Genomic DNA, 16,324 nt, shown 5'->3' on the forward strand with positions numbered 1-16,324 from the left:
TTATAGGAATGTTATAGCGATACCAAATAAAAACAAAGCTAAGAAATTTAAGAAAAAGTGCGATAAAGTCACTATAATCTCACTATTGAGTAGCTACCATAGACACCTTATAAATCCCTATAGGAATATAAAGGGAACTTTATTGTGATACCATAGGAGATAAAACATAAAGCATAAAGTGCAAAAATGTAATTATAAACCCCATTATTAAGTCCTACAGACACATTATGGGTCATTATAGGAATATTGTTGTGATATTTCGTGGAATGGCACGGTGGTTTCTGTTTTTGTTTTGTGTTTTCAACTTGTAAACTTCACTTCCTGGCTGGATTACCCATGATGCCTCTGTTGCGGGTATAAATCTTATAAATAGCCCTGCTCGCAGCCGCCGCAGGGCAGAGACTGGCAGCTGAAGCTCTGTCGGTTCACGGTGACTAAAGACCGTCTCAACATACAGGCGCGCTACCGACTCTTACCGCAATAAGGGTTTTCTCTGTTTACGGATGGTGCACTTTTCTGTGGAGCTTCTGTTAAATAGTCACTATTTTGGTTGTCAGAAGAGACACGAACCTCCCCATTTCCTCCAGACTATCATGCTGAACACAGACGAAAGGTAGGACATATTCTGTATAATATTTACTGATATATTTGCGTTTAGCCTGTTTGTCTCGGTTACTCGCTAAAGGCTGTAACTTTTCTTATATCCTGCTCACGAAGCAGCAGGAAAACAACTGCGAATAGCTTGAGAAACACTGCAGGCGTCAAGACTGACAACAAATACAAAAAAAAAAATGCTGGAGGAATTATGAATAGAAATGAATACGATCTGATAAAATCGAATTGTTCTGCGTTTATAATGTGATCTATTTTGGTCTCGTGCTCCCTATAGTGTATTTTTCATCAGACATCAACAAAGTTTATTGGCTGCGTATGTTGCCCTGCACACTGTTCCTTGTTTGTTTTTGTTTGTCTGTTTTTTGTTACATGCTGAGAATGACTTAAAACAAGGGTTGCCACTTTTCTTTTCTAATGCCAAAAAACATCCAGATAGATACACATTAGATATTATTTTTGTCCCAGGGAACCCTCATCTGTATTTTTATTGTCTTACTGTAGGTGGATAGTCGTCCTTCCTTATAGTGAATTAAGTAATGGTGAAATACAATTATTGCTCATTTTGCTGGGCCAGGACCCCATTTAGGGAACCAGTGACTTCGGCTACTTTGCTTTACTTTCCCCCCGAGATTTAAACCCCGGTTAGAAGTCTTAATCCCAGTTAGAATACATTTTCTGTTTAAATCCCAGTTAGAATAAAGTTTTCTGTTTTAAATCCTAGTTGGAATATTTTTGTTTTCTATTGAAATCCCAGTTAGGACACGTTTTTCTATTTAAATCCCAGTTGAATGATGCATTTCCCGTTTAAAATTGGGGTTCTAGGTTATTTAAATCCTAGTTATGACACGTTTTTATGTTAGTCTGGGTATATTTTTCATATTTAAATTTCACTTAGGATGCATTTTCTCTGTTTGGACCCCCCTTTGTACACCTTTTCACGTCTTAACCCCAGTTGCGACACTTTTTTTTTCTGAGGGATCCGAGTTTCTTTCTTCCGCATTGATCTGAAACTTGGAGTTGCATCTTGAAGCGGTTGCGCACAGAGATACTGCGAGAAATTTATTCATAAATCATTAAAGGCCTTCTGCAAAACAAGACACTATAGAGGCCATTCACTTTCGCTTAGGGAATCTACCAGTGTACATAGTCTACAAAACACGTAGCTGCACATTATTGTCATTTTACATTTTATGCACATTTTACGCCATAAAACATTATAATATTAGATTTGAGATATTAGTATAGATTTTAGGACAAATAGTGTGTCTGTGGTACTCGGTAGTAAGTTTATAGTGACTTAATACTAGGCTATTTTAAGGAATTTTGTGTCTCAAATGGCATCACCTAATAGCCCTATAGGGACTTAGTGTTGCTGTGGTATTTATCCTTCTTTATTATAGGATTACAATAGTTCTCCTTTTGAATTGGGATGAAATGTCATTAAATGAGGCCTAAACTTCACATATGACTTTTTGTCAGGCTCTATTATGTGTGCAGTTGCCTCTCTGAGTGGTAAACAAACAGAGATGTTGGGCTTGTTTTTCTTCTCTCTGGCTTTTATCGTCTGACATGCAAAGTGAGCTACTGCCTGGGTGTGTGTGTGTGAGAGAGAGAGAGAGAGAGAGAGAGAGAGAGAGAGAGAGAGAAAGAGAGCTTAGGTCCATTGATGCTCCAAGCCAGTGCAGTAACTATATTAGCTCTGTGACTATGGCCTTGTCAGCTGAAGGCATCTACTGGCCTACATCAGCCTGGTTGCATAACCATGACACCCCCTCCCTTCTGCTTCACTTCTGCAGCATCAATGGAATCTGTCTGTGCGTGTGTGTGTGTGTGTGTGTGTGTGTGTGTATGGTGGTGGTGGCGGGGTCAGTCTCTTAAACAGCTGGATTACTTAATCTGAGCATTCTTATTTTAATTCTCTGTGATGCCCGTCGGACTGGTCTAATCACGGATAGCTGAGACTGATGGAAGATTCTGGATTAAAATGAAACTGAATGCACCAATAACCAAACAAAAACCAAAACATTACGTAAGCAAACCGGTTTCAGTCGATAGCTGGCATCTCACCTCAGCCAGCCCTAACCCTTGGCTCTGCTGCTTAAATATGCCACACGTTTTCTATTGCTGCACCACCCGATGCTCAAATGCCATCAGAGGTACAGATACAGACTCTGCCGGTCTGGCTGTGGTTTTCTGGTATAACGTTATGTACCAGATGCACACAAACACGAACACGCCCACATGCTGGTTCTCTGTTGGACGGGATGAGGTTGTTTACTGCCAAAGGTGAATTGTTCGGTCTGCCACAACAGTCAGTCGGTAGGCATGTTGGGTAAGTTACTCTGCTGTTAAGTGATAATTATGGCGCTGTTTTGCTGCCAGGCTCATCAATCAGATTGGTTTGTTATTAAATGTAGCCACAAGTTTTCCAAAATCTGCCAGTAGTGACAAAGCCTGTGGTGACTTCATCAGTGTTATAGTTAGCCGAAGGTGTTTTGGGTGGGGTAAATTGTCTATATTATGGCTGCAACTAACGATTATTTGTCGATTATTTTCTCAATTATTCGATTAGTTGTTTGGTCTATAAAATGTCAGAAAATGGTGAAAAATGTCGATCAGTGTTTCCCAGAGCCCAACCACAACCCAAAGATTTTGTCCACAACCCAAGAACTCATACTGAGAAAGAGCCTGGGTGTTTAGAACAGCAAATGTAAAAGCTTTCATGAACTGGGAATAACTTGAATCACTATTTGTGTCATATGAATTGGCAAAACTGATATTTATTATTCGGGTTAATACTTTAACAATCTGAATGCGTTCCTTAAACGCACAGTATGTAATTTCTGCCGCTAGGGGTCTCTCAATCAAAACGATAACAAAAGACGTAGTTTGATGACATCGTGAAGTAGCGTAGCAAGTTTTTTTACAGGGACATCTTCGGCGACAGAACGCGCAGCAAACAGGAATGAATAATCATGATCCGTCACGAGTGAGCAATAAAAACAATAGAATGAAAAAAACAACAGAGCGGCTAGCTAGCTAGTTGGCCGACTTCCTTCCTCACTCTCTGACGTATCATCTGGTGTTTCCCGTGTTTCCCCGGAAGTTAGGGGGTAAAGGGGATAAGACGCCATTGACAGGCGGCCAAATGAAACGCACCGTTACCTTGAATAAAATTACAGATTTCTCTGGGTTTTAACATTGTTGGAAACATTTGGGACAACTCAAAAAAATATCTAACATAGGTCTAGTCGTTTTAATATATTTTAATGCAGAAATGTTACATATTATACCTTTAACTGTGTCTGCAGCGTTTTCCTGTCCTAGCGATGTAGTTCAGGTTGTTTTTGTTGTTGCCTCCTGCCTGCCTGCCTGCCTGCCTGCCTGCCTGCCTGGCCTTGGACAGCCTCAGGTCGGGTCCAGGGGTCAGAGCGACGTGTTTTGGCAGGGACACGGCCGTCCAGACTCGGGTTTCAGAGCACGTGTGCCTTTCCTGTTTCTGTCTCGGCATCTTTTCCGATACGCAGCTCAGCCAAAACTTCAGGGGTCGGAGGAGGTCTGAGGACTCCGGTCTTGTTAACTCTCCTGTTTACTTAACTTGCCACACAGCGACTTGCTGCTTGTGTCTCCAACCTAAAGCATTTTTACCGTCAAGTTTTTGATAAATGAGCTCTTGTACGTTTGACAGTTGATGGTTATTTAATGAGACATGGGTGAAGTGCAGGCCTTTCCATTACTAAGCTGGCTAGATTATTGTTAGGAGGTGGTTTGGTGTGTTTTGGTCTTCTTGCAAGCGCTGCCAGAGAGCTTCCTGTTTTAGTTGTTGTGTGTTTCTTGGCTGTCAGCCAGACTCTGCCCCAGCAGCCAGCCAGCAGACAGAGACCTGGGCCGTTTATCTCCTGGAACAGTTTACCTGAATCTGTTCTCAAAACAACTCGGTCCACAGCTTCGGGAAGCACAGACCGGCGATGGAAACATTCATACTTCAAAAATCAGTTTTCTCTCTCTCTCCACTTCTCTCTCTCTTTCACTTGCACGCACTCTCACTCACACACATGCATGCACACACACCCCTCCCAGCAGAATCGGAGGATGACGCACTTAACATCTTTGCGTGTTACGGCAACACACAGATGATTAAATTCTCACCGTCGTGTTAATACAGCCCGAGCTTGTGAGCGTGTTTGCGTTCACGTCGGTGTACAGAGTCTGTTTCACCCACCAAGCCGACCTTCCTTTAAAAATTTGACCTATAAACTCTTTTTAGGGTGGCCTCTTGACCTATTGGGGGTGCAGCCCTCCAGCTGGAGTGGCAACATAGGATAGGGGTGTGTGTGTGTGTGTGTGTGTGTGTGGGTGGTGGTGGTGGTGGTGGGGGGGGGGGGGGGAGTGTGTCTGAAATGTCAGAGGACGAGAGTGTTGCCTTTCAAAACAAGCTGGCATTTCCATCAAGGGCAGGCTCCTCTCTCTGAAAGGGAAGATGGAAAAGTGAAGCAGGTCTTGACATCTTGGCAAACGTCCTTATCTCTTCCTCCGTCTGTGTCCTACCTGTTGCCCCCAATCCAATCTCTCTTCTGTTACTGTGGGATAAATGAAGTGAGACGATTGGCTGCTTGGATTGCGTGGTGTTGCGGTGCCAACATTCTCCTCTTGCCAAACTGCACCACTTTTTTTTTTTTTTTTTTAATGGAGGCTCCAGTAGATTTTTCTAGCTATACCGCCTCCTCTTTCTTTCTGGGTTGTGACTCAATCTGTTTGTTTACATTTTAGCCACTTAGCAGACTCTCTTCTCAAATGTTTACAATGAGTGCAACAGTAGAATAAGCTTCTGTTATGGGTCACTAACATTACAAGCAACCACTAGTAAGAAGTGTAAGGGTCAAACACACAGCGCTTTGCTCAGACAATAGAAGAAACAAATATTTCTGTCTGCCTAGAATTAAAGAAAAAGTTAAAAAAAATAGGATCAGGGAGAAAAGTTGAAAGTTTTTCCCGCTTTGTTATCAAATGGTGTCCAGAAGTAATGAAGACCAAAGGAAGGGAGGAGAGAGATGATACTGTATGTTCTGTGACGGCGAAGGGGCATAATGAGCTTGTTTTCCACAGCTCACTCTCTTGGCTCGTAGCTATGCAGATCAGGTCGTCGGGGTTACCTGTCTGGTTGCCAGAGCAACTGCGGTGCAGCTCCTCCCACTCACCAGAACACAGGGATTAATTTAGCCGATGTTCCCCTATGCTATGGTTGGTCTACCTGGTGTAGTTTCCAACTGAACTTCTCTTACCTTGCCTTGATGCAGATTGGGCAAAGGTGTCAGGTTTATCAGGATTGAGACTGCAGACTCACATGTGCAGTCAATAAAGGAAATTTAAAGATAACTGGTGCGGTGTTTCTCACCTGAAACCGAATATCAAAAACAGGCCTTCAGCCAAAAAAGAGAACGAAAGCTTGAGGAAAGCAAATTTGGCAGAAAAGCATTCATTATCTTTTGGTTGCAGCAGGCAAACCAAACATTCTGCTGAGTGAGTGAGACCCCCGGAAGATGTTTTTTTTTTTCCTCATCAGCCCGCCTTGCAACAGTGGCTGGCTGTCATTATGAGTGGACTGAAATGTTGGACTGTAATTTAAAACGCTGAAGATGTGTGTTGCCAAAACCCCCACGAGCTATTTTCAGAGGTGTTTACAGATCATGCGCTTGTTTATGATACATGCCCTCCACCACATGCCCAACCCATCTGGAACTCTTTGAATGCAGTTCCCCGTTTAAATCGCAGGCTTTAATTTTGTCTGCATCGTAAGGTGGTCACGAACAGTCTGTGAATGCTTTTCTGTCTATTAAAACTCGCTGGAAGTAATACAACAAATTTTAGAGCTTGTCCACCTCGCATGCTTGTGGATTCTGTTCTTTTTGTTTTTGCGTGATGATTTGTATGGGAGCTGACTGCTGAGCTATGAAGGTCAGCACTGGATAAACATGCTGCGAGCTGTGTGAAACCAACCAGGCATTAAAGGAACAGTTCACCCAAAAATGAAAATTCTGTCATCATCTCCTCCCCCTCATGCCAGTTGAAACACAGGTGAAGTTTGCCCATATAACACACAGGGAGGCTGCAGCACAACTCCATAGCAGCCTTCTCCAAAACAACTGAAGTCAGTGGGGACCAGTTCTTCAGAGTTCCAAAAAGACCTACAGTATATTTACACCATCATTTAGTGCAAATCTTAACTACAGCTGATTGATTTGCAACAAATTGAAGTTGTGCTGGAAACCTCCCTGTGTGTTATATGGACTAACGAATTTCACCTGTGTTTCATTTGGCATGAGGGTGAGTAGATGATGACAGAATTTTCATTTTTGGGTGAACTATTCCTTTAACTGGACTGAAGCTGAAGCTCACGGTTAAGGCCACCAGGCGGACGCTGCAGAAGATATTTCTTGTGATAAGAGGCTTGTCTAACTCTGCAGGCAAACTTTATCAGATCCCTCACAGCAGCACAGTCAATGGTGACTAGTTTATACACTTTGGCCCAAGTTTTTTGATTGTTGGATAAACTATTAAGCCCGTCTAGTCGTTTTCTGACCTTGGCAATTTGGAAATGGCATAAAAGGATCCAACAAATGCAAACGAGCTAATCGTGTTAAGTCTCTCTGGCTGTCCTCTACGCTGCGGGGAGATGGCTTGTGTGTTTATATTTGCTATTTAGGTACAGTGCTTAATTAATTCAGTTAGACCAGGGCTGTGCGAGCGAGGCACCCAGCTGAGAGGTTTGCGTCAGTGGGAGAAATACCTTCATTCAGTAGCAGGCCGTGTTTATTCATCATAGGGCTTTTTGTTTTTTTCAGTGTTCCATTTACGGTCTAGTTGAATTAAGTGCAATAAAAGTATAAATGTCCTGGTAGAGCAGCAACAGATGCTCTTGGCTTTTACATCCCTATGACTTTTATATCCCAGGCCCAATATTGAACCACAGGGTAGACTCATAAAAGGTTTTGGAGGCTTTGTACAAACAGTGTCTACAGCTTGCTGTGATTTGGTGCGTCTTCACTCAGTCTTCTTCAAAACCTCCAAAGATCACTGGAAAGCCTGGCCTCGAATGGCCTTTTGCTTTTATTAAATGGCAGTAACACACCATTGTAATAAAGGAAAAAAAGTAAATGCTCAATAAATCTTACTTTTAATCAATAATTAAGTCTGAGTTGTGACTTTTGGTTATAAATGTATATTATAATACTTAAATGTTAAAGTTTAAATGTTAAAGTTTGAAATTTGAATTAATGGTTATGGGCGTGCGTTTAACAGGAATTTTACGGCTTCAACTGTGACTCAGCCAATCAGATTGATGATCAGGGTTATCTGTTTTCTAAACCTAATTCACCTGTCCAGTCAGGACCATGGTCAGATTAATTGTCTGTCGGGTATCGCCAACATTGCAAGCAACCAACAGCAAAAGATCAGGAACGACACCCTGACAGTATTCCTGTGTCCCAACAATGATCAATAAGAGGGGACTGCTAGAAAAAGAGAGAGATGGAAGGGATTATTTTGTCTTTTAGAGCAAATTGAGAGGAGAGGATAAGATTTGAGTGGTGAGACTGTGACATGAGGTACTTGTTGAATAGTTGACATCACTTCCTGTTCTCTTTCTCCATCCAGTTCCTGGTTAGCGGGGTCCAGGCTACCCAGCTCCAACCCTCAGGCTCCGGGGCCTCTGTGGTGCTCCTGATGCCCCTCACCCACAGCTGAAGATCCCGGGTGGGCGAGGGACTGTCAGGGATCACTCTCTCGGTGTGCTACTGCACAAGGTACGCAACCTCGAACACACACACACACAAACACATACACACACACACACACACACACAGACACAGAGCTGTGACCCAGCATTTAAAACATCCTGCTGACCTCTGCAAATACATTACAAAGCTGTAACCATCCAACATCTGACCCCATAATGCAAAGCTCTCGCCACATTAACGATGTGTTTTGAAATGCGTACGCACTTCATCGAGTGGTGATGTTGTTTTAGTCGTTCAGGAAGGGAGTTTTATATACATATAGAGGCCCTAATGCATCATAATTCTCAACTCAACTGCAGAGATAAGCAGAAAAAACACTGGGCAGACTTGTGCAAATGTGATTTGTCTATGCAACTTCCCTTCCATACACAGGAAATCCACAAAGCACTTCTTCTTTTCCTCATTTCAACACATCAGCTTTGCTCGAGTCATATTTCATATTTCATTTTTCAGTTATAACCTGATTTTAAAAAGTAATAAAAAAACACGTTTTACTTGGATTTAATCAGACAAGCCTTTCTCCTAGATTGCTAATTTGATGAGTTTTTGTTGAACATGATATCAATTTTGAAAGAGCTAAAAGGTTTTAAAGGAAGTGTGCATGTGTGTCACATTCACTGTAAACACTTCAGGTAATAATTCATTGCTTTATCCCATCGGGACCATTCTGACTAAACATTAGAAATACCTTGCTAAAGGGTTGTACCCTCTTTTTTTTTGCAAAATCCCTGTTTCAAGGCTTAAAAATCCTTTTAATCTGTCTCCTCCTCATCCACACCCTTTATTCATGAATGAACTGGATTTAGTAGGTGAACTCGATATCCTCGTTTTCACCGGGATTCACCTATGCAGGCTCAGAAATGTATAATATAAAGTAATAGTTTTATTTATATAGCACTTTTCAAGATGCGCAGGCAGTAAAAATCAGGGAATTAATTAAAGTTGACCCGTTTTCTCTCTCTCTCTCTAACGCTGTTTCTCACTCACACGTGCACATGGAGTGTGTGTGTGTGTGTGTGTGTGTGTGTACCCCAGACATGTGACTGACTGTCCCAGGGGATTAGAGATTTAGGATCAGACAGATCAGTCACAACTGTCATATTAACATCCTCACCCCTCACCCTCACCCTGCAAACAACCTTTCTAATGTTCCTGCTTTATTAGACTGGGATAAAGTCACAACCAGAACCCATTTGGCCATAGAAATCTTCAGTACATTCACATACATATTTAAAAAATTTGACCTATATACGCAGCATATGTAATTGAAGTTATGTAGCCCATCGTAACTTGATATACAGGTTTTGAAATACAGGTCTTGATATACAGGTCTGTCTTCTTCAGTATTTACATACATTACCAACGTGTACAAACCTTTCCTGCCTTAATGCAGAACTCATGTTTAGCTTCACATGCTTTCAGTCTTTGGATCAACAGCTTAGCTAGTAGCCAAGCAATACGCATGAGAAAATGTCTTCAGCTCAATAAGTAAATAAAGCAAGGAGTGGTGCGACAGTGTTTCAACAGAGGGCATGATGATTATAGATTAAGACTGTAAAGTTATAATTCATAATGGGTAAATCTCCTGTGCAAGTGATTGCCTCTGCTGCTTCTCTAAGATACACATTCACAGTCACCACAACTTCCTCTTTTAGTGATTACATTTCAGCAAGCTTTTCTCATATTTCACATTTCATTTTTCCATCATAACCTATAGCTCTGTGCTCTGAGCTCTGCCACTTCCCCTTTGTCTCATAAAATAGAAATACTAAAAGGCAAGCGGACTGCCCACCCTCACCTCAAAGGAAACTACCAAAAACATCAACATGACTTGAGAAAACCCCCAACTTTTTCCATAGAATAGCATCAGTAATGTTGAATGGCTCTGGACTGAGCAACTGTAAACGAATCTTCTCTGTTCTTTCCCTTTCCTCTGCCTGCATTCAGGATGAGAAGTTGACAGTGACGCAGGCTGCCCAAGTGAGTGGGAACCCTCCTGTCCTCCGCTTCCACTACCAGCTGAGCGAGTGCCGCTCGGCCTGCTGGGATACGGCCCTCTCCGCAGACAGCCTCTTCCTTGAGATTCCTGCAGGGCCGCTGGTGGAGGGGAGCAAAGAGGGGTGAGCATGTGTAGTGGTTTAGACCTAAACCCCCACTGAGCGAGGATCAAATAGTTTCCCATCACTTCTCTTCTCTGTAGCCCCCTCAGTCTTCCTGCTGCCTCAATAAAGAGCAAGGAAACAGCAAACAAACATGTCGTTCCCTATGAATCATGCAGTGCCCCTCACAGCCATCAGTAACAAATATGTCACCTTATTTTGACGCGCAATTGTAGTGCCCCTTTAGGCCAATCAGTGTAATTTAGAAAATCTTGGAGTGCAGTGGTGAGATGCATCATTCCCCCTAGTTTCTTCAAAATCCAATCAGTAGTGTCTGAGATCTTGTGTATGAAACATGGATGAACAAACAAACAAACAAACAATGTAGCACCCCCCAAAAAACTGAACATACCCCGTGCACAGCAGTGCTTCTCTCCTGGGTGCCAGCTGGTGCAGGGTAAACCACAGTAAACCAAAAAAAATCTATATTCCAGCGCACACCAGGATACTAGGATTGACACTATTTTATTAACAGATTACATTAAAAACAAAAAAACATCTGTTAATAAAATGGTGTCAATCCTAGTATCCTGGTGTGCGCTGGATTTTTTTTTGGTTTTGTAAAATTCAAAATACAGCAAAAAGATGCATCATTCCCCAAATTTAGTGAAAATCTGATCAGTGGTGTCTGAGATGTGTAACGCATAGATGAACGACCAAATGATGTTGCCCCCTTGGGCCAATCAGTGTAATCTTTAAAATGCTGTAAGGCAGTGGTGAGATGCGAACGAACATCTGCCGGTTCTCTGCCTCCCCCTGATTTCATCTCAGGGGAGGCTATCCTCTTTTAGGGAGGAATAGCTGAAAACAAAAACATCCACACAGCCATGTATGGATATCTTAAGCACAAACACAATGGCAGATTCTCGCTAATGAGGTCAATTCTTCTGAAAAATACTTTCCATTGGCTAGGGAGGTTATAAGGTTTTCATCCCAGCGGACATAGTCCTTTTTTTATTATTAGGAGAACTGTATCATGGCCAAAATATCTAGATTTTATGCTCTGATTCTTGTGGAATGATTGACCTTAAAATGTTGCTGATATGGCTTTGGTATTTGATCCGCTCATAGTCCTGGTTTGGGCCTCGAGCCTCAGGAGTCCTTAAAAAACAGATCAGCTATTATTCATGATAAGGCCAGCTATTCCCCACAGCATCTGAAGTAATGTGTGTTAACATCACTGTAACACACTGACCGATCTTTGTAATTTGGTCAAAGTCCCTGCGCAGTATGGGTCTAAATATCTTTTAGGGGCTCTTATCACGGTGTTTCAAGGCTACCAGCGACCTACAAATTAATCGGGTTGCTAATGAGTTTCTGTTCTCCACTGCCTGGCTTTGTGCTCTGCTGTAATCGATACCAGGACAGTGTCACCTTGGCTGCCGTGGGCCTACAGCCAGCTCTTCGAGCAGCTGCCACTGCATTATTATGTAAAGTTGCAGCTCTTATGTAAAATGGAAAAAAAAGCCCTCGGTGTGCATCATCACCGCTCCCCACTCACTCTCTCTCTCTCTCTCTCTCTCTCTCTCTCATATCCCCAGGCTCACCGCTTTGCTTGAGTTTGCTGAGGAGAAGCTCAAAGTCAACTTCGTATTCCTGTGGTTCCATAAAAACAGAGAGGATCGATGTAAGATATTTTGTGACCTTTTTTTTTTACTTTTTAAAATGTGGAAATACTATCTCAGGTTACACTGAACACTGCAGCCTTGTTCCTCTATGTGGTTCTGCCCTAACAGAGCTGTTTACTGTGTTTCCTCACCAGTGTCCATCATCAGGACTTTCCACTACATGGGCTTTGAGGTGGTGAAGCCGGGAAACCCCATGGTACCGGCCCGGCCTGACCTGGTCTTCATGGTTTACTCTCTGGATAACAGCAGCTCAGATGAGGAGTGACCGCCACAGACTCCTGAACACCCCCCCCACCCCCCACCCCCCCTCTCCCACCCCCGCTTCCCCCCTCCTCCCCTTCAGAAAAACGCCTTTTACCCCTGTTGGTCCTCAAACGAACCCGCCTCAGCTCCCTCCCCAGCTCCAGCCCAAACCCCCTCAAAAACCTCTCATCACTGACTGGGTGGTGTCACTTTTTGTAGACTTGTGATAAATGGGGGTGTTTGGCGGATGGTAGGATCTCCATGTGATGCAGACACCCCCCCCCTCCACCCTCTTCCCTTCCCCTATGATGACCGCAGATTGGAGAGCAGGGAGGGGCGCAGCTCGAACTAAGTCGTCGCATCATGGGATTTGGATTGATTTCTTTCTCATCCTTCCTCGCCTGGTTACATTATTTGTCTGTGCTGCCCTCAACAAGAGAACTAACTGTCTGACACTCTGGGGAAAGTGTTGTTTTTTACGAAATTCAGCATATCTATCCTCTGACAGCTTCCACCTGTCGTTATAAAAAAGAGACTTTGAGTTGTAAGCAAGCTTTGTCGATGGGGGCAGTTATGTTTAGGAAGTAGAATTGGGGGGGAAAGGTGATGTTATCATGGGTGTGGTTTGGTCAACAAGATATGTTGTTATGCTTTACTTTGAAAATGGGTGAAAGGCTGATCTCTGTTACATTTAACGTTAAAGCGCATTTTAAGAAATGTAAAAATTTCTTTCCTCATCTTGTTGAAATATATCAAGGCATCATTCCAGCGCACCTCACTCAGTTTTTTTTTTTATTAATTATTTTGAAGCCCGCATTCTGTCTTTTTGCGATCCAGTCGTCGGACTCCCCAGGCCGATGTGGAGATATATATCCCGCTAGTCTCTCTCTCCTGACGTGTCGAAGCGAAGATGCAGTCTTTGTGTTGAATGTCACGTCGGAGTAGCTGCCAGCTCTCGGGGAGGGCGACGCCTTCTCTCCTCCTGCTCACACCACCAGCAATCAGCCTGTCAAGCTGACGCTGAGAGTGAGTTATCGAGGGGCTGGAGAGGAGAACGACTTCACTCTTGTTGTTGTTGTTTTTTATTACCCTTTCCAGTTCACTGGGTTCACACGTCACACACACACACACACACACACACACAGAAACAAGCTTATTTTTTCCAGGTCATGTAGTGAATAGTGGCTGGTTTAAAAACAGCGAGATTGTCAGGTTTAAAGAGAAACTCCCCATGCTGCAGTTATGCGTACTTAGCAATAAAACGTGCAGATGTACAGACGATGTATCTTGTTTGTCTGAATCTAGTTTAGCTTCATCCCATGTGGGTCTACCAGCCTTCTAGACCAGAGCCCAGTTGTATAGTAGTAATGCCCTGCGCCGGTTGAAAGCTCGATTTTTTAAAATGGGGCTTTTTGTGCCTAAGAGAAGAGTGCAATGTTGTTTTAACTCTTGAGTCTTACTGTGGAATGTCCATTTTTCACATTCTTCCCATGCAGGCCCGGCCCCCATGCTATGTGGGGAAATAAGCCCATTTTGTTGGGGGGGGGGGGGGTAAAACAAGAGCACTTCAGGTGTTTATATGCAAATAGAGCAAAAGTACAGGAGCGATCCTGCTCAAACGTGTCCGGCATCTCCAGGTATTTTTTTTTTTAGTTTTTCTGTTTTTAGTAGTCTGAACAAAACGCCAAAGAATCCATTCTGTGTCTGTAACATGCTGTCGATTCAAGTCGTACTGATTTTGAAATTCAACCAGCTTAAAAAAAAAAACTCTGAGCAACCTTAACTAGCACGGTATGTAAAGCAATATTAATCTACATTCCCCATGCCAGCCATACTGAGAGCTTTGCCTCAGAGAAACGCAGTGATCTGTTCTATGTGGGAGGGCGGGGCTTTATCGTTTGCATGTGTATAGATCATACGAGTCTTCATTGCTACTGATTGAGCCCCAACTTTAAGCTATTAGGAAATGTCAAGATATTAATTTTTCTCAGAGGTATATTTTTATGTATATTTCTCAATTGTTTTTTTTGTGATAGCTTAGGGTTTTTTTGTTTACAGTGACATAGATAGCAACCATTTAATGACAATCCACACTTGTATACTTTGAAAATTTTTGTCTTGGGAGAAAATGGAATAAAAATCGTTATCTAACTTGTGTGTATCATTTTTTCCTTGATGGGCTAACAGCCGTAAGCTCTGACTTAATATGTGTGTATGTGTATAGTTAATCATCACATTATTTCTTGCCTTGGGTCTTAATTAACGCTCTAAACTATAAACTTTGTTTTTCAAGACGGCCCTCCTGGGGCAGATTGCTTCTGTAAACGCTAAAGGAAACTCTTTGTTAAGCGTTGCACTACACTAAACATGCATTGAGAACAATAGAGAAAGCAAGCCAAGAGGATGAAGTGGTGGAAAACCATAATAGAGGGCTCCAAAATAATGACAGTAACACAAGCACAGCACAGGACAGAAAGGAGAACAAAACAGGCAACAACAGCACCACTTCAGCCACATCTAGACACGACAAATAACAGTATAATGGGGAAGTGGAGCAGAGAAGACCAGGCTGATTTGAGGAACTGAAAGTCTGCCATGTCTTATCCAGTTTTATTTACGTTTTTTTCTCTATATGAATGGATCTATATGGTTCTGGAAAACTCCATTCCAGCTGACCTATCGCTGACTCAGCTGCTAATCTCCAACCAGCTCAGCTGACAGCACATTACAGCTCAACACTGGCTTCACGCCAAGACCAAAACCTCCCAAGTCAGTTGATCCACAGATCTATTTTCAGTGTCTGGGCCGAGACGGACTCAACTGTGCTAAATCTGCCTACCTAGAAGCATTATCAACTTGTTTTTAAACCTTTGTTGCCTCCTTCTGAATGAGTGAAAGCCATTCAATGCATGACTGGAGCATTAACCTCTCTATCTTTATGGCATCGATCTACTGAGGTGATTTCACCACCAACCAAAAAAAAGTGACACCTCAAAATCTACAGTAAATCAACCTGGACATCACAGCAGTCAGTGAAATTCACCATGCTGGTGTTGGAGCGCTGATAGAAAGTCTGGGCCTGCTTACAAGATGTGACTCTGCAGATTACATTTACATTACGAGTTCTTTCATTTAATTTGTAATCACATACTTATGTGGACTGATCCAGGCTCTTTTATACTATTTTATATGAGATTCATTCCTCCAAAATAAATTGTATAACAACTCAATCAGAGTGGAGCAAGTGGAGGTGGGAATCTTGCTGATATAACTATCTACATGAGTGGGTGTTGTTGTTAAATGTGACTTGGTCACACTACACGAGCCTGCCAAAATCAAACATGTTTTTTTAAGATTTTTTATTTTTTGGCATTTTAGCCTTTATTTGAGAGTTCACAGCAAAGATTGGGAGAGAGAGGGGGGTCAACATGCAACAAAGGTCCTGGGCCAGATTGTTTCGGGCCAAACAGCCAGAATCGACAGTCTTCAGGATAATCTGCCCCCCCAACCCCGTCCAGCCCAGATTCAAACCGGGCATAGATTCGGCTTTAAAATCACCTGGTGTGTCCTAGGCTTTAGTATAGCATCACCTCCTCTCTTTGAACGGCCCCCTCCATGTTGGGGCCTCATTAAAGTACTCCCCCCCACTGTCAGCACCTCTGTCACAACTCCAGGACATCCCAAATCTGAAGTCAGGCATTCAAGCCGTGCCACTAATCCCTTGGACCAAAAGACGAGAGGCAGATAGTCCCCTCTTGGCCTTAATCTTAACCTTACATATCCTTACATAAACTCACCTCAGATTGAGGTTGATAACTGGTTAGCGCATCAGCAGCGCAGCACGCCATTTCCCAGAACCGCCTGTGTGCACGCATCTCGGTCT

General features: G+C 42.8%; 1 protein-coding gene across 1 annotated transcript; it reads left to right on the forward strand.

Annotated features, from left to right (window-relative positions):
- Positions 1-406: 406 nt before the first annotated feature.
- oaz2a (ornithine decarboxylase antizyme 2a) lies at positions 407-14,592 on the forward strand. Its single transcript, XM_071513438.1, is given in 6 exon segments — positions 407-613; positions 8,269-8,335; positions 8,337-8,417; positions 10,359-10,531; positions 12,112-12,197; positions 12,333-14,592. Coding segments are annotated over 6 exon segments (648 nt in total). The 5' UTR covers positions 407-503; the 3' UTR covers positions 12,464-14,592.
- Positions 14,593-16,324: the final 1,732 nt, after the last annotated feature.

This window comes from Centroberyx affinis, unplaced genomic scaffold, assembly GCF_046629955.1.
Source record: "Centroberyx affinis isolate AG114_WGS23_722 - 3 ecotype Tasmania unplaced genomic scaffold, CSIRO-AGI_Caff_v1 ptg007171l_1, whole genome shotgun sequence".
NCBI lineage: Eukaryota > Metazoa > Chordata > Actinopteri > Beryciformes > Berycidae > Centroberyx > Centroberyx affinis.